This window comes from Pteropus alecto, unplaced genomic scaffold, assembly GCF_000325575.1.
Source record: "Pteropus alecto unplaced genomic scaffold, ASM32557v1 scaffold48, whole genome shotgun sequence".
Lineage (NCBI taxonomy): Eukaryota > Metazoa > Chordata > Mammalia > Chiroptera > Pteropodidae > Pteropus > Pteropus alecto.
Genome location: NW_006442110.1, coordinates 1,337,587 through 1,354,902, shown reverse-complemented (window position 1 = coordinate 1,354,902; position 17,316 = coordinate 1,337,587). Strand labels below are relative to the sequence as shown.

The 17,316-nt window shown below is 56.1% G+C and overlaps 2 protein-coding genes across 2 annotated transcripts in view; one reads left to right on the top strand and one right to left on the bottom strand.

The window, feature by feature from the left end:
• Positions 1–8,114: 8,114 nt before the first annotated feature.
• On the top strand, positions 8,115–13,096 carry LOC112469943. The gene is made up of 4 exons (XM_025039035.1): positions 8,115–9,033; positions 11,272–11,345; positions 11,809–11,862; positions 12,423–13,096. The coding sequence occupies exons 1-4, from the start codon at positions 9,005–9,007 to the stop codon at positions 12,905–12,907; spliced, it is 642 nt and encodes a 213-aa protein (XP_024894803.1). The 5' UTR covers positions 8,115–9,004; the 3' UTR covers positions 12,908–13,096.
• Positions 13,097–13,287: 191 nt separating this feature from the next.
• Positions 13,288–17,316, bottom strand: part of CRYGN (crystallin gamma N) — a 5,480-nt gene continuing 1,451 nt past the window's right edge. Inside the window, exons 2-3 of the mRNA XM_025038998.1 lie at positions 15,540–15,887; positions 13,288–13,862 (exon numbers count right to left, since the gene is read on the bottom strand). Coding sequence (XP_024894766.1) covers positions 13,713–13,862; positions 15,540–15,887 — 498 coding nt within the window. The 3' untranslated portion in view covers positions 13,288–13,712. The remainder of the gene's footprint in view (positions 13,863–15,539; positions 15,888–17,316) is intronic.

Below are 17,316 nucleotides of genomic sequence, written 5' to 3'. Positions count from 1 at the left end.
CAAGCCCGCACTTTTCGGCCTGCACCGGGGCGCCCCCTCTGCGCCGCGCGCCCCTCGGACGGCCCACCGAGCTCTCCGCACAGCGGAGCTCTGGTCGACTGGTTCCCATTAGGGCAGTTCCGGTGCCGGCTTCGCGGGGGGCAGGGAGGGGTCACCCCTCCCCGGTTCCCCCCCTCAGATCCTCCAGGTCCTAAAGGCAACAGGATTTTCCGAAGAGCCCCTGTAGGGCTCTTCTGAGAAGCTAGGGGGGGCAAACCTCGGTCGGATTTGCGATTGTGTGTTGGGGGCGGGGCAGGGCGGGGTGGGGGCGGGGGCGGACACGGGGGCTTTGGAAAGTCAGCCCTCATCGCGATGACCGCACCTTCTCCCAATGGCTGGCCCTGTCCGGAAGGAAACGCCGTGGTGGGGTCCCACAGGGCGCTGGGCCGTTCGTTCCCCAAGCGGCCTAACCGGAGAAACCCACCCTTTGTGAATCGGCTTGCAGCTCAGCTCACGGAGCAGAGCCTCACTTTGTAGGCAGTGGGGACCGCTGAGGGCGGTGGGGGGAGTGGGATTTGGGCTCAAAAAGACCCCGGTGGAGGAGGGTTGAAGGGAGGCGGGAGGGGGCTGCAGTGACCCGCAGGACAGGAAGGCAGAAAGCGAAGCCGTATTCCAGGGGCGACTCTCCAGAAAGGCGGTCTCCGCTGTGCTGTATTTTACCACGTGCAAACACGAAACATGTTGTGCCATTAAAAAAAAGATGGCTTTAGGAAGCTTCAATATTATGACTACTACTATTAACGTTTGGAGGACAATTATCAGAGAATTAAAATTATTGTTGGGAGAATAATACATGGCCATGTGCTCTTAGAACCCTGTGTATCCATGTGTCCCGCACCTTCGTGTTGCCAGGGTCCACAGGGATGCAACCAGCATTGGACGTCAGAGAGTCCCAGCCCCTGCGTGAGGTCCCAGAGCCGGGCTGAGCTGGACCCCTGAGCTCAGGTCGGCCCCACTCCCCACATCCCCTCATTCCCAGAATGACATTCAATCTCTCCTAAGGGTCAGTAGTCCATTCAGTCAGGTTTCAGGTTAAAAAGGAAGCAGGCTTGGAAAACCAGATCTCCCTCTCATGCCAAGAAAATGAAAATCTCCTTCGTCCTGGCCACTGCCTCTAGCTGTTGGCCTCCAACTCAGGAGTCAGGCCCTTTGAGCCAGAGGTACTACCCAGAGACTGGCCCAGAGGGAAGTGGGGAGTCTGGGCATGTGTATGGCTCTCCAAGATCACCCCACGTTTGGGACTGAATGTCTGGGTCTTTCTGGGTGTCTGAGCAGGGCTGCGTTAGTCAAGGCATAGCTGGTCTGTAGTAAGAATGCCAGCTGGTAAACATCCCGTCTCCCCAAATTTTCATTTTATCTCGCCCACAGACTCTTCCTGACAGCTTCAGAGAAATGTCTGAGGCTTACTCGACAAAGGGAAAGCAATTTTAAAACAGCCTTCAGAATCCATCAGCTTTGACTTCCACCTCTGGCCGAGGCGACTGGATTAGATTCGCCCGTCCTGCCTCCTACCTGAAACGACCAGAATAACACACAAAATATATGAAGCAATAGTTTTCAAGATGACAGATGTCAGGCAATGAAGGACAGTAATTCCTGAGAGACAGAGGAAAAAATGAGGCGAGTCCTATGACTAGCCCAGCTCGCTGCCCTGAGAACATTTCCAGAACACAGAGCAGGAAGGCAGAACCCAGATGGAGCCCAGCGGACTCCCCGAGTTGAGGAAACAGCCAAGAATCCAGGAAGAATAAAGTGGCTAGAGATGGCAGGATAGAGCAGCAGAGAGGAAAAACCCCTGGACATCTGCAGAAGGTCCCTCTGCCACATGCAGCTGGAGACTGATCAACGCATGCGTGTGAGGAAAGTACTTAAGGTGGGAAAAGAAACAGAACTGCCCAACCTCCACCAGGGGCTCCGAAGGGCGCAGCAAGGTCACGGAAACAGTTGTCACACATGCATGTGTGCCGTGTGCTCAAAAGGTGGTATAGAAGCACGAGAGATGTCAAAGAGTCCTGAAGAGTCTCATTTCTAGAGATGAAAACAATGTCTGAAATTAAACAACGGCCACCCAGCAGACTGGGCATGACAGAACGAAATATTAGTAACCTTGCAGACACAGCGCTAAAAACTATAGAAAATGAAAAGCAGAAAAAAAGAATTTTAAAAAATGGAAGAGCAGCAGTGAGCTGTGGGACGACTTTGAGCTGCCGAATCTACGAGTCATTGGAGTCCCTGAAGAAGAGGAGAGAAAAACGAAGAACAGAAAAAATCTTGGAAGAAATAATGGCTGAAAGTTTCCAAATTTGATAATAATTATAAACGCACAGATCCAAGGAACTCACCAGGAAACAGAATACACAGGCTCCATCAAGAATTACGTATAATCTGAATACCCCTAATATGTACTCTAAAAATTGAATTTATAGTTAAAATCTTTCCACAAAGAAAACTCGAGGCCCATACAGCTTCACTGGGGAATCGTGCCAAACATTTCAGGAAGAAATAACATCAGTTCTCCACAAATTCTTGTAGAAAATTGAAGAGGAGGGACTACTTCTCCATTCATTCCATGAGGCGAGTATTACCCTGATACCAAAACCAAAAACATCCCAAGAAAAGCAAATTACACACCAATATTCGTCATGAGCATAGATGCAAAAATTCTACACAAAACTTGAGCAGTCGAGTTCAACAGTATGTAAAAACCATAAGACGTCAAAACCAAGTGAGATTTATTCCGGGAATTAAACATTTTGGTTTAACATTCGAAAATCAACCAATGCATGGCATAAAGATAGAAACATAGACCGATGGAATAGAATTGAGAGCCCAGAAATAAACCCATGCATCTATGGTCAAATCATTTTCAACAAGGTGCCAACGCAATTCAAAGAGCTAAAGAACAGTCTTTTCGAAACCTGGTGCTGAAACAACTGGACAGCACACAGAAAAGAACAAATTTGGACCCCCGTACCTCACACCACGTACAAAATGAACTCAAAACGGATCACAGAGCTGAATGCAAGAGCTAAAACTAGTAAACTATTAGAAGAAAACATAGGTGTACATTTTCATGACCTTGGATTAGGAAATAATTTCTTAGATACGACACCTCAAGCATAAGCAAATAAACTATAGAAGGAAAAATAGGATTTCATCAAAATTTAAAAGGTTTATGTTTCAAAGCACACTATCATATACATACACACACACACACACACACACACACACACACATATATATATATGCAAATTCAATTTGGATTAGGAGAAAACATTTGCAAACCATATCTCTGATAAGGGTTTAGTATCCAGAATATATTTTTTTTAAAAAAAACCAGACTCTTACAACTTAACACCAAGAAGACAAATAACCCAACTTAAAAATGGGCAAAAAATTTGAATAGACCTTTCTCCAAAGAAGATCTATAAATAAACAATCAGCACATGAAAAGATGCTCACCATCACCTGGCATTAGGGAAATGCAAATTAAAATCGCAATGAGATACCAGACACACCTATTAGAATGGCTAAAATGAACAAGTCTGATCCGTCCAAAAATTCTCGTTGGCAAGAACACAGAGCCACTCGAATGAGAATATTAAAATGGCACGAGCCCTTTGGAAAAGTTTGGCAGTTTCTTAAAGAGTTAAACGCACCTACCGTATGACTCATCCATTCCTCTTTCCCCAAGGGAAATGAAAGCCTGTGTCCATATGAAGACTTACACATGAATTTTCGTAACAGTTTTATTTCCAATAGTCACAAACTGGAAACGACCCAAACGTCGTCTCCGGAGCTTAGCTAAGCCACTCCGCGGGAGCGCTGCCTCACCATCCGTTCGGCCAAGTGGCCTGCGGGGGATGTCCTCTGGCTGCTGCTGCAAAGGGAGCCATCTCTCCCGTCAGGGCCCTGCTCCGACCCCTCTCAGCTGCTGAGCGTCCAGCAGCAGCAGAAGAAACAACAACACGAAAGCCTTTCGCCTGCATTCCAGATTTCAGCCCCCGAGAGGAGAGGCGGAGGGAGGAAGACAGGGGCAGAGGGCCTTTCCCGAACCTCGTGATTTTTCACTGTGCTTTATGGTTTCAGGCAACTCTTCACACTCCTCTCGCAAGTAATTACCTGAACCGAACCCACCGTTCACGCTTTTCACCAGCATCCTGCCTGCCACGGATCACAGAGAGGGAAAGCCAGGTCTCTGTGTTCCCTGCCATGGGCCGACGGGCGAGTGACAACGAACGAGGCTGGTAGAATCTTTTCTACCCCCGTTATCCCCACGAAACACTAAACGAACGAAAATTCCTATGCTATTGGAATCTTGCTATTATTTCACTGTAATCGAGGGACAATGACATTGTGTCGCACCTTTGAACGTCCCTAGCAACTTCTCGACATACGTATTACCTTCCCGATTTTCCCGATGAGGAAACCGAGGCCTGGACAGGTGAAGGAGACGAATTCACTCAGCTAGTGAGTGGAAGATTTCGGATCTGTCACGATCCAAGTCTAAATGAGGTGTCCGTCGCATGATAGGGAACCAGTGGCGTAAAAGGATCGGGCCCTCCCCTCTGTGCCTAAAACGCGGAAGGCGCGCGGTCCTGCCTTTTCCTTCAATCCCACTGAATTTTCCTAGAGAGAGACTTGGGGCAAAGGTCTGGCATAATAAGATGAGAAATGGGGCGCCAGCTCCTAAGTGCATTTTTCTGAGGACATTGACAAGCAAGGCGATCGATCATCTGTCTCCTGGTGCCTGATACACTCCCGTCTCCATGAGACATCCCAGACACCCTGCACGTGGGTCTCTCTCCTCCAACGCAGTCAGGCGTCCCGGTTAGAGTGCGTGCGCGTGCATGCACGCTCGTGTGCACGCGTGTGTGCGTGCGTGTGTGGCTAGGCGGGCCCCCAAGGGAGCCTGATTTAGCAGCATCTGTTTTCACTCATTCCGGAAGATTTCCAGCTGCCCGCAAGATGATGCATTCGCTTGCTCTCCGTGTGGACTGTGAAGCCAAGTTTAATTTGTACGAGGGTTGTTAATCCAACAGAGGATATTTTACATGAGTTTAGTGTCCTTCCAAAGGGAAGCCAGGGCCAGCTGTGCCCCTGTCTACACCTGCCTTGATTTTGCTGGGAGCAGAACTGAGGTCGGGGGAGGGGGTCATGAGTGGACGTCTTTCAAAATCTTTGGTTGCGGCTAAAGACACTGAGTTTAGTGGGGTTAAGCAAGGAAAGGGGGTTCACTGGAAGGCGATCAGGTGAAGGAAGACACACACTGGGCTTAAAGAAGGCTAAGGCCTAGGGAAGGGCCAGGGTCTCAGCAGCCAGAACTTGTGGACTCTGTCTCCAGGAGGCCATGAGTTGACTTGGCACCAGTGGCCCTCTCTCCCGGTGTGACTTGGCCCCAGATTTAATTTCCAAGGAGAGAGAATTTAATTGTTCGAACTCGAGGTTAATAATGTGGTCATGACTGCATCATCAGGATCGCAGCCATCGTACTGGGTCTGACGAGTCACTCACTGCAGTCTACCCTCCGGCTGCCCAGCGCTCACACACGGTCACCCCTCTTCCCGTGGCCGCAGGTCCAGCAGTGCACCTGCTCCCCAGGGACGACCCCATGTGGATCACGCATGCGCCGCTACCATTCCCAAAGGCGGTTTCCCAAAGGACGGGTTGTTCACATAGAAACGTTTAGCTGATTCTTTTAGCTGATTCTAAGTGGATTCTGAGTCAAAAAGGGCAGCCCCAGGTCTCAGAGGAGGGCTGGACCGCACCGCGGACACCCGACCTGTGACCAGGAGTGAATCTCTTCATCTCTCGGGGGCCTCGGTGTCGTTAGGAGCCACGACACTTGTCCTGCCCTCCTGACAGGTTACCGTCACATGGGACTGAAGACACGGATGCTCTTGGATGTGTCTCTGCAGCCAGCAGACATCCTGCCCGCTCATTCCCTGATCCAAACCGCCGAGGGGCCTCTGCAGTTTCCAGCGGGGTCGTTTTGCCTTCTCCTGGGAATCTTCTCCCATTTTTCTCCCTCAAGGAGCCACACCAAAGGGGACCTTCAAGGATATACAAAAACCTCTTAAGTCTTTTTCTTCCACTGTAAAAGAATAACATACTCACCTCATTATCTGTAAAAATGGTTTGGTACAGTGTCTTGGGGGCACGGTAATCGTTCAATAAATGTTAGCTGCGTTGTTGTTGTTAGTGTTTACCCATAGCCAGTAGGGCCAGGCCCTGCTTGACTAGGCCAATTAGATGCGCTTAGAATTAGCTAAATGTTCCTGTGTAAACAAAGGGTGTTGGAATCTCCCCCACAGAAGGTTTACCTTGGCGTAATGCCCTTGGCCTAGCCCTATGGGGTGCTGTTAGCAAAAATCCTAGGAAACTTGTTATTTTCTTTGCAGGGGGGATAGATATGTCGAGGATGCAGCTCACGAAAATCAGCGTAAGTCCTGGGGACCCGTGCAAGAATTTTCTCTCTGGCCGGAGTCCCAGGAACTGCTGAGCTCGTCCTGGGAAACTGGTTTCTTTTTATCTTTTGGAGCCGGCATCATGGAGCCGATCCCTTTTTTTCTTGCTGGCTGTGGCCCAATCGTGAGTCCCATCTAGCGAAGATTTACGACCTTGCCCCCCGGATAATATTGTGGCCGCTGACCTCACGCCGGCCTCACCTTTTTTCCCTACCATTTTCAAAGGTTTCTTCACATACCGTTTCTATCCTGCTTTTCGAGTAAGATGGAACCCTTCCGGCCCCTCCACGAGGTGTAAGGTGGCGCTGGGCATCCCCTCTCTGCTGCTGCCATCACTCCCGCCAGCCTCAGCAAAGGATGTCCCCCCGGAAGCCCCGTTTCGCGGGTGGCACCCATTCCTGTGGCCGGCCCTCTGGTTGGCCTGGGCCAGCTGTGAAGTGGACACACTGCCCCACTCCCTGTGGCCGGCACCCAGGGACAGCTTCCCCAATCTTCTATGGCAAAGGGACCCAGGAGATGAATATCTTAGCCCCAGATTGTGGGTGTTGGGGGACAGGCAGGGCGTGTGGAGAGAGGGTGTGGTTCTGTCGTCCTACCCGCTCCCCTGACTTTGATGCCCCAAACTGGGCAGCCCTGTGCAATCGCCAGACCCCCTCCAGCTGAACACGGACCCTCCCAGCCGGTGGACAGCCCCCCCGCACAACAACCCTCCACTCAGGGTGTCCAGTCTTGGGGGTCCTGGGCGGGCATGGGCCAGGAGCATGCCGCCCAGCCTGCTCCCCAACACGCGCTGAGTAAGGGGCTGGTCTCAGCGTCCACTGAGGCCTTCTCCAAACCCGCAGGCCCCTCCAGGGACCCGACCCCTTGGGCAGAGCCCCCCCAAAGAACAGTGTCAGCAGACTCTGTGGGATGTTTTCAATGCCTGACTCCAGGAAAGGCTTAGCCGTGGGCAGCAGGGAGGCCAAGGACTTGGTTAGAAAGAGATCACGTAATAGTCCAGGCCTCACACCCCGCAATGCAAGTCACTCTCTCCAGTGTCCCCAGGCTGCCCGCAGATATTTGTGCAGCTGAGTGAGGACTGGGGACTCAGGAAGTCGGGGTTCAGCCAGGTCCTGACCTAGGTTCCCTGAGTCGCCCTGTGGAAGGACATGTCCCTGTGCTCCTCCCATTTCTCCAACTGTCACCGCACAGGTTCAGAGATCAATAAGAAGGTGACCGATTCTTTAGGTAAGGGGAGGAGAGGAAAGGTAAGACCCGCAGAGTCCTCCAGGGTTCGGGAGGGTCTTTCCACGCGAATTAGCTCCCGACAGTCCTCAGCACGCCAGCAACGAGGAGCCAGAGTTCATTTTTTATGGTGGTAAAGTGCGCAGGACATAAGGTTTACTGTCTGAACCACACTCAGTAGCATCGTGCACACTCGTGTGGTTGTGCAAGCGTCACCATCGTCACCTCCAGAACCTTTTCATCTTCCCAAACTGAAACTCTGGAGCTAAGTTTCAAAATTCTCTCATTCGACAGATTTTTATTGAAAATCCGTGTGGTTTCCTGGGGCAACAAAGGTATGTGGGACACTGATGGGGGTTCGCCTGGTGCGGTGGAGGCGGAGACGGGAGGCCTCCAGCGGAGGATGTGGGGGGCCTGGGGCCTCCGGGGGCCAGCAGGCGCACCTGGAGGGGGCTGGCGGGGAACCTGGAGGGGGCTGGCAGGGAGGCTTCGGGAAGGGGACCAAGGGACAGAACACGGGCCAGCCCTCTGCTGCCTGGGGACTTCTGCGGGGGCTTCAGGGGGGATGTTTTCCCTGGGGTCAGTCAGATTGGGGCTGATAAACACTGCGTGCCAGACCCTGGTTGGTGGGGGAAGGGGGAGACAGAGGGCCCAGGACAGTAGAGACGGCTCGGTGAAAGCCCCAGCTTTCCAAACCACAGAGCAGGGACAGAAATATGCGAAGCATGCGACTTTCTTCAGAAGGCGCTGGCCCTGGGTCCTCCAACCCCCTGGACCGACTTCAGAGAAATTACCAGCCTTCCCACAAGCATTCTGCTGGGAACCTCGTTTTTCTTCTTTCAGACAAAAAGCAGATCTGCTGACAGATTAGGGAACAGGGGGCTGGGGTGAGGGGGCGGTTACCCGGGAGCATAAGCCTATCGGTGAAGCATTAAATCACCAGTTAATGAGGTGCTGCTATTCGTCAGTGATGGGACCGGGAGGACACGTCCGGGAGAAACCTCTGGAACGCTGGGAAGGGCTTCGAGGCCTGGCTCCTCCCCTGGCTCCCGAGGAGCCGTCCGAGCTGTGGGAAGGCTTCCTTTGGCAGTGGTTCTCAGCTGATCCCCTTGAAGCGGGTGCTGTTATTATCCTCGTCGCATAGCTGGGGAAACCGAGGCACGGAGCAGCGTATCCGAGGTCACGTTCTCGTGAGTAATCGAGAGAGGACCAGGGTGCAGTCGACTGAGAGCCGGGACCCAGAGCTCACACGCGCGTCTCCCACCTCTCACGAGATGCAGACGCTGCTTCCTGCTCCCCCAAGGTACCGGGCGACACTAAGGAGCGTGTCACTTACAACTGAAAACCACTCTCCGCACAGGACCGTTGGGCGTTTGCGACTGTATACAGTGGGAACAACAGATGTGACAGCAGTAATGTCACAGAGCGGGGAACCGAGGCCTAGAGAGGCTGTCGGGTTCGTGTTACAGGCGGAAGTGCGCCTCCCCCCGCCCCCCACAGTTCATATGTTGAAATCGAATCCTCGGAACCTCAGGATGGGACCATGTTCAGAGACAGGATCTTTGCAGTGGTCACTAAGTTAAAATGAGGTAGAAGGGGGGCCCTGATCCAGTATGACCGGCGTCCTTGTAGGAGGGGATTAGGACACAGACACACGTGGAGGGGGAAAGGCCGTGTGAAGACACAGCAAGAAGGCAAGGAGAGGGGAACATGTTTCTGTTGGCTCAGCCCCCGTGGGCGTGTTTGTTACAGCAGCCGAGCTGACTAATACATGCACTTTGCATCCAGTTCCTGCCATAAGCGAGTGGAGAAGGTGGGCCCTGCCTCTCCCCATGAGCCCGCTCCAGGTCCGGACGCCCAGCTTCCATGCCTCCCAGGTCACAGGGACGATGCTTCGAGTGTTCAGTTGCTCCCCGGGTGGGGTTACTGTTAGTTTAACTATTGTAAAATGTACCTGCATATGCAAATGTGAGGTGCGACAGAGTGAGTGGGGCGAAGGGATCCCAGCCATCGATCTGGGTTTAAACCCTGACTGCTGCGTGACCTCGGGAAGCTGCTTCAACTGACTGTGTCTAACTATCCTCTTCTGCAGTAGCGATAACAAGCATATCACAATCTTGGTGCTGGGCACAGTAAGATAAAATTATACTGCTAGATTCTGCTAGTACAGAGGGTGGCATACAGTCAGTGCTCAATAAATGCACAATGATGTCACCATCATCACCAACAGTGGGCAGCGGGGTGTGAGATCCTAGGAGCCGAGGGCCAGCTGCACCTGCATCCTCCTCCTTCCCCAGAGCTGGCATGGAGGTTTGAGGGGCCGGGAGTCAGACAGTTGCAGGATAGACCAGAGGAGCAGGGAGGGGTTGACCAGCTGACAGGAATGTGGCTGAGCTCCCAGAGGGCCCCGCGCCCCTGAATGCACTAGCAGAGGAATGAAAAACAAGAGCTTGATCTTAAACAAACTTCTCGACTCAGACGCGGTGACATAACATTTAAGTGTTGATTCGTTCTGGGCTTAGAGATTCGAACTGCTTTGCTGTTCGTTCCGTGGTGGTTTGTTGAGAAGTTCGTGGCCTGAGCCCTCTCCTGCAGAGAGGTTGGCTGGACCTGGACGGAGCCACAGGGCCTGGTGGCCCGCCCCGTCCCACGGGGCTGGGCCTCCTAGAGCTCCATTCTCTGGATTGCAAGGGAAGGATGTGGGCTGTGGGCTTTCAGGGTACAGGGCACATGCTTTGTGGACCCCATCTACAAACAACAGAGGGGCAGCCTCTTCCCCTCCAGGCAAGGGGGACAGCCACCGGGTGGTATGATTTCTCTGCTCAGGGGGGTCCCACAGCAGACTCTTGTGGCCCCACGCCTTTGCCTCCCAGCTCTTGGGGGCATTGTCCTGGGCGACTTGCGGGGCCTTCGATGGCTTACCTACCCCCCTACCCCCCCGACCCCCCCCACCCAGTCTCTCTCAGTGGGGAGTAGGGAGTGGTACCAGGAACTGGGACAATTGAGGCTTCACGTCCCTTGGGACACAATCCTTGTCTCCTCTATGCCAGCCCCATTGCAGAAGCCGCCCCCTGGGATTTTAGCTTTTCTTTCAAGGACCCTGTTCCCCCCCGCACTCCACCCCGAGTCCATGTTCCACCAGCCAGCTTAGGATTTGTTAATTCCAGGGTTCAGTTGCTTTCCCATGGGGGCCCTGAGGGAGGGGCTGGCCTGGAGGGAGGGGATCATCCCCAGTTGGGACCCCCTTTCACCTGCTGGGAAAAGCACAAGCAAGGTGTGTGGTGGGGACGGGGTGGGAGCCTGCGTGGCCAGTCAGGAGGGTGGCCGTGGGGACAGGGGACCCCAGGATGGCAGAGTGCGGGTTTGAAAGCTGGACCCCGAGCTTGATCTGATGGTCAGAACTCTCACTGACGATCGGCACTGTCCCAGCTCCGATCCCTCTTCCGGCCGGGGCCTTGCTCGGTGCCGTCAGGGGTAGACATCCTTGGGTTCTCTGCCTCCACGAGCCCTGTCCAGGTGTCTGGTGCCCTTGCGTTCCTAGGAGCCCGGGCCACGGAAGAGGACATCAGCCAGGTACCCTCTCCAAGAAACACATCCGCGTACATCTGAACACAGGTCAGTCCAGGCAGCTCTGCCGTTCAGGATTCTGGCGGGGGCAGGGCACGGGAGCCACCCTGGGCCTCCCCCAGTGCCCAACAGGCTCCCCCGTACTGGGGGGGGGTGCTGGACACGGAAGTGTGGGTGGGAGGCGTTGAGGGTGAGATCCCGCTGCCTCCAGGACAGGCTCTGCCCTCCCTCTCCCCTGGGGGTGGTGTCCACTGCCACTGAACCCAGCAGCGTGGGCCCAGGCCACAGAGAAGCTCCGTGGACCCCCCTCCCCCGCAGAGTGAGGGGAGCGTGGCCCTGGGTCTGTCCGCCCTGTGAGTGGGTGGGGGGTTGGAGCGGAGGCCTGAGCCCCCTTCAGCCGTGAATGCTCCTTCCAAGACCCATCCCCTCCATCCCCACAAAGCCCATGTTCATGAAACAGCCCCCACTCGGCTTCCGAGCACCCCCTCCCCCAACTTCTCTCTCCTTATAGGAAGTAAGGGGCGAGTGTCCCTGGGGGCCAGCCCATCCTTTTGGAGGAACCGAGGTCACGTAATCCCCGAGGCCAAGACTCACTAGCCCTGGGTCAGGCTTTTGGCTGCGGAGCAGAGCACGTGGCCTGGCCGGCCTGTTGCTGAGTCAGGGAGAGGCAGCTGGGAGGGGGCGTCTGCCTCCCTGCGGACCACCGCACACACTGGACCCCTCCTCCCACCGCTGCCCCATCCTGGCCCCCACCATTTCACCCCCCATCCTCCGACAGCTGGGAGAGGGTGTCGGGGTGTTGGGGGTCATAGGAAGCACCCTGCCCCATCCTGGCTTCCCCAGGAGCTTGCTTTGGGGCCCCAGGGTGGGGGTCACTCCGACTCAGAGTTTCTCACATGTAAAATGAAAGGGCTGGACACCACGGCCTTTAGGTCCCTTCCAGCCCGATGTTCCTCAGGGGGAACCTCCACCCTCTGGGTCCCCTGGGCTCCCTGCCTGAGGAGTCCTGCCAGGTTCCTGCCTGGGGCCTCGGGCTGCCCCATCTGGCTCCCCGCGGTCAGGAGGGGACAAGGACGTCACTCAGGCCAGCTCACTCTCCACTTTTGTAACTTTTATTCCCCACAGTCCTCAGTCCCGGCGGGGCAGGAAGGGGCCGCCCTTCTCGCGGGCCTCTCGGGTCCTGGCCGGACAGCGGTGGCCAGCTAGAAGAAGTTGACGACCCTGCGGAGGGACTGGATGCGCCCGCTCGGGGCCTCCCAGTCGGAGAAGCTGCGGAAGTCGCCCCGCTCCACCAGGTACATGCGCCCGCGGTAGTTGGGCTCCTCGTACAGGACCCACCTAGGGCCAGGGCGGGCGTGGGGTCAGGGGACGGGTGCCGAGCCGTGGAGGGCCACCCGCAGGCCAGCTTCCCCTTCCTTCCCCGCACCAGCCCGGCAGCTCCCCCTCCCGACCCAAGGCCCTCTGCTCACCCTGGGGAACAGCGGTGGCCCCCAGCCCTGCTCTTGGCTTATTTCCTCCCCCTTGGCCCACTGTCTTGTCCTTGTTCTGTGTGCTGGGGTCAGTGCTGGGGTCAGTGCTGGGGTCAGTGCTGGGGTCAGTGCTGGGGGTGACGTATGCACTGGGGTTGCTCGATAAAGACATTTTAAACTAACCCGTCTGCCAGGGCCGGGGCGATTCCAGGATGCACACACATACACACACACACACGCACGTGCGCACACGCCCACGCATGCACACACGCACACAATGCACGCACACACACACGCTCATGCACACACACACGTGCACATACACCCCACACGCACACACACACACGTGCACATATGCCCCCCCCACACACATACGTACGCACGCACACACATGCACGCCCCCCATGGCCATGCACGCACGCACATGTGCACATACGCCCCCACGCACACATGCACACACACTCACACACATGCATACACATGCCCACACATACATGCACACTGGCACACACGTGAGAAAGGGCGGTTGGCACGGCCAGCGCCCAGCACCTGGCAGCGTGCCCGGCAGAGTGGGGACCAGTCACTATTCCCTCATGCAGCGACCGCGTGCCTGTTTCCACCGGTGTGCCTGGCACTGTTTTAGGGCCTGGAAATTCCAAAGTAAATCCACACACAAGTTCGTGCCCCCGGGGACGTCCCCTGCAGGGGGAAAGCAGCACGGGAAGGCAGCTACATGGAGGAGCCGGCCTCCCGACACTCTGGGGCCCCAGCGGTGGGCTTTCTGGGCCATGGAGGGAACCAGCACGCTGTCTGACTGGGGCAGGGGAGGCAGCTGAGGGAGGGACAGGCCCCGGGCCAGGGGACAGGCTGCCCCTCCTGCTGAGGTCTGACCCACCCCACAGCAGGGCCCGGCTGGGCCTCTGGTCAGCAGCCACATGGCCTCTACTCACGCTCCGTCCCCGTACACCTTGATGGCGTTGACACAGCTCTTGGCCCAGCCCCGACTCTGGAGGAGCGGGCAGTCCTCCTGGAACTCCAGGCACTGGCCCGTGAAGTTGCAGCCCTCGAAGATTTCCAGGCGGAAATGCTCCCCGTGCTGTGGGCCCCACGGGGTGGGGGGGAGAAGGAAGGCCAGCGGTGCTGAGTCTCCCCACCGGGAACAGAAGCCCGTGTGGGCGGGAGCTCTGGGCACCCCAGAGTCCTGGGTTGGGGGCCATGGGTGCCCCCAACCCCGACCCCTGCACCCAAATCCAGTGCTTCTGCTTCTTCTTGTACTCGAGCTTTGGCTGGTGGAAAGGGGTCTGTTGCTTTAAAAAGCTGCAGAGCCCCTGAACCAGCCCCGTCTCCTCTTTCTTCAACCAGAATCTGGGGTGCAGAGGGAGCCAGAATGCCCAGGGGACAGTGTCCATGCTCCCACCGAGGCTGGGGACACTGGGCCCCCTCCTGCTGCTCGGGCTGGGGACTCCCGCCCCAGCCACACCGACACATTCCTTTGCCCCTCACCCCCACCCCAGGCCGCAGGCCACGGGCAAGCCTTTAAATGATAATATTTTACAAACCGTAATAGAACCTTTTATCCAAACATGAAGCCAGAAGTCTAAAACAAATACAGAGATCTCGTTTGCTAAAAGGCTGGCTCCCTGGGATGGGGACATTGATCTCCCTAGAAGATTCCCTTCTTCCAAAAGACAGAGGCGGGCCAGCTCCCAACTGCGTCACCGCTGGCCCCAAGGACAGCTCTTAGGAGAACAGTATTCACAAGACATTTAGGATGTTCCTCTATTTATATAAATAGCAGTATGCAAGACCTGGGCCGGCCATGTTAATTCTTTTTTTCCAAATGTCTGTGGCCTGGAGGAAATACTGAGAAAGCCCGCTGACAACGTGAGGTGCCAAAGGCCAGCCGGTTTTGCAACCCGTGTGGAAAAGAGAGGGGCCCCACATAGGAAGCCCCTTCCTTGGGGGTCACCAGATGTCCGCCAGCACCCCTGGCCCTGCGTGCAGGAGAAGGTCCCCTTGCAGACACATGACTGACATTCTCTGATGAGAGCGCTGACCCCTGATCTCAGGAATCAGCCCTTCCCCCTCCCAGCCGCCAGGAACTCAGAACAGGTCGGTTAGGACTTGTGACTTGGGAGAATTCTAGGGAATGGGAAAACCCAGCCCCAAATCCCACTGTGGGGACAACTGGATATACACAGCCCTTTGCCGTGGGGAGTGACGCCCCTCATTTGCTCTCCCGCACGCACTGGGCCACATCGTGTGATGGCAGCCACCTGCTGGCTCCTGTCCCCAGATTCCCACCGACTGTCCAGTGATGGAGCGTCCCCGTCAGCTTTTCCACAGTTGAATATCGAAGGGTCTTGAAAAATGGTAAAATATGACCTGCCTGGGTGGACACACCAGGCCCAAACCGACCTTACTCGATAGCTAAGTGCTCCCCCATCTGGTCGCAAAATCAAACTTCTAGTATTTCCGACAGCATTTTAGGTGGAAAATGCAGCAAGATTTTGAGATCAGAAACTTAAAGAGCTTTCCTGCAGCAAAGAGAGGCTCCGACAGGCCCGGGTCTCGCCGAGTGGGTCTGTCCCCTCGCCAGCCACACCCACGGGAGCGGCTGGATCTGCACGAGGCCCCGCTCTGTCTTAAAGACCCCGTGGCCCTGTCGGATCTTAACGCCGGGATGGCCGTGCTCCCCGATGCTTGTCCCACGACCCCCCAGCCCCCGCCGCTCCGGCAAGAGGCTCCCCCCAAGGGAGAGAGGCCCACTCACCATCCCCACGGGCCGACAGGACCCCATGTGGTCGTTGTGGCCGTTCCAGCGGAAGAAGTCTGGGTAGTCGCCGTGCTCCAGGACGAACTGCTGGCCGCGGAAGTCGGGGTGGCCGAAGCAGACCCAGGAGCCGCTCTCCACGCGGATGGAGTTCACCCGGTTCATGAAGCCTCGGTCCTGGAAGTTCTCGCAGTCTCCGAAGACCTCCAGCTTCCGCCCGGTGAAGTGCTTGCCCTCGTACAGCGTGATCTGGGAAGGCCGGGACGGGGGGTGCGGGGTCACAGGCTTCTCTCCACTCCGTTCCAGGGGCAGACGCCTGGGGCCCCGACACCCTCGACCGAGCCCCGACTCCCCGGGTCACTGAAGCCCAGACCGGCTGCACATAGTAGGTGCTCAAGTCCATCTGCTGATGACGGGGTGACCCGGCGCCCGGCCCTCCCCGCCCTGGGAGCTCGCTGGAGCAGACAGATTCCAGAAGAGACGTGGGCACAGGGGTTCCCCTTGTCCAGGGGCTCATCTGAAAACAGGCTCCTTCCAAACTCCCACTGCAGATTTGAAACTCGGTTTTGGTCTGTTGTTAAAACGTAACATCAAGGAAATGTTTTGAGAACACGTTTCTCCGCAGCCACCATCGTGACCCCGCACGCAGTGGTCAGAGGGCTGGGTGCTGAGATCGGCCCCTCATCCAGAGGCTGAACCCCACGGCGCCCGGGCAGGGCCTGGCCTGTCGCAGGATTAATGGCTCAAAAGGGCTTTTTCAGTGCAACCTGGCCCTTTGCTTACTAGGCCACTCCTTTGGGTGACCGGTCAGAGCTGGAGTTTTACCAACCGGGCAGTCAGTTTGGACACAGTGTCCTATGGCCAGGTGGCACCGACAGGTTCTCCTTGTTCCCAAACTAAACAGCATGAAGCACATCAATCCCCCACCTCTTCCTGCCAGGGAGACTCAAGTTCCGGCCACTCAATGACTCCTTGGGTGTCAAGCATCCTGCTGACAGGAGGGCACCTGGGCCCCAGGAATTGTCCTAGGCTTCTGTGCTGTCACCGACGATGGCACAGCCCCCCGGAGTTAGGCGTGGCTGTGTGCTTTCGCCAGAGGGACGTGTGTGTGTGTGTGTGTATGTGTGTGTGTGTGTGTGTGTGTGTGTGGTTGTGGAAGCTGTGAGCCAGGGCACCATTTCCCAGCTCCCCCTTCCCTCTGCCGATATCAACGTGTCCCCTGGGGGTGCAGGGGAGGGGGTGCGGACCAGGACTTGGGCCCTTGGGGTTGTTTGTTACTGAAGCGTAACCTAGCCCATGCAGACTGATACAGTAACCTTGAACGTAGCCCCTGGAGACTAAAGTCTGTATCAGATTAACTAGGACCGGAGCTAGAGGAGGAGCCATCCAAATTCACCACCTTCCCACACAAGTCAGGTCTGGTCAAGGGCCCTAAGATGTCCGGGGGGCACAGACTGGTCACCCGCAAGATTCGAAGTTCCCTCGAATCTCAACATTTTGCAGAGAACCAGCCTCCAGTGCCTCGAGGAAGGAGCGGCCTCCCCTAGACCCACCTCAGGCAGGGGAGCAGGGCCCAGGGCTGCAGGGCAAGCCCAGGCCCCTCAGACCTGGCCACCTCCCTGCTCCTGAGGGAGGGCGCGGGGTGGGGCCCCAGAGCCAGTGCTGGAGAAGTGGGGGGAGGGACCTTCCCACCTCCCACGGCTGAGAGGCCGTCCTCTAGGGTCGGGCCCCCATTTCGTTAAGAAATTTAGCCAACTTTGCTCCCGTCGTCAGATGC

Coding starts and splice junctions, on each gene's coding strand:
- LOC112469943 (XM_025039035.1), top strand. CDS start 9,005: ATGCAGACGCTGCTTCCTGCTCCCCCAAG. Junction 11,346..11,808: donor CCGCGTACATCTGAACACAG/GTCAGTCCAGGC, acceptor CTCTCCTTATAG/GAAGTAAGGGGCGAGTGTCC. Junction 11,863..12,422: donor ATCCTTTTGGAGGAACCGAG/GTCACGTAATCC, acceptor TATTCCCCACAG/TCCTCAGTCCCGGCGGGGCA.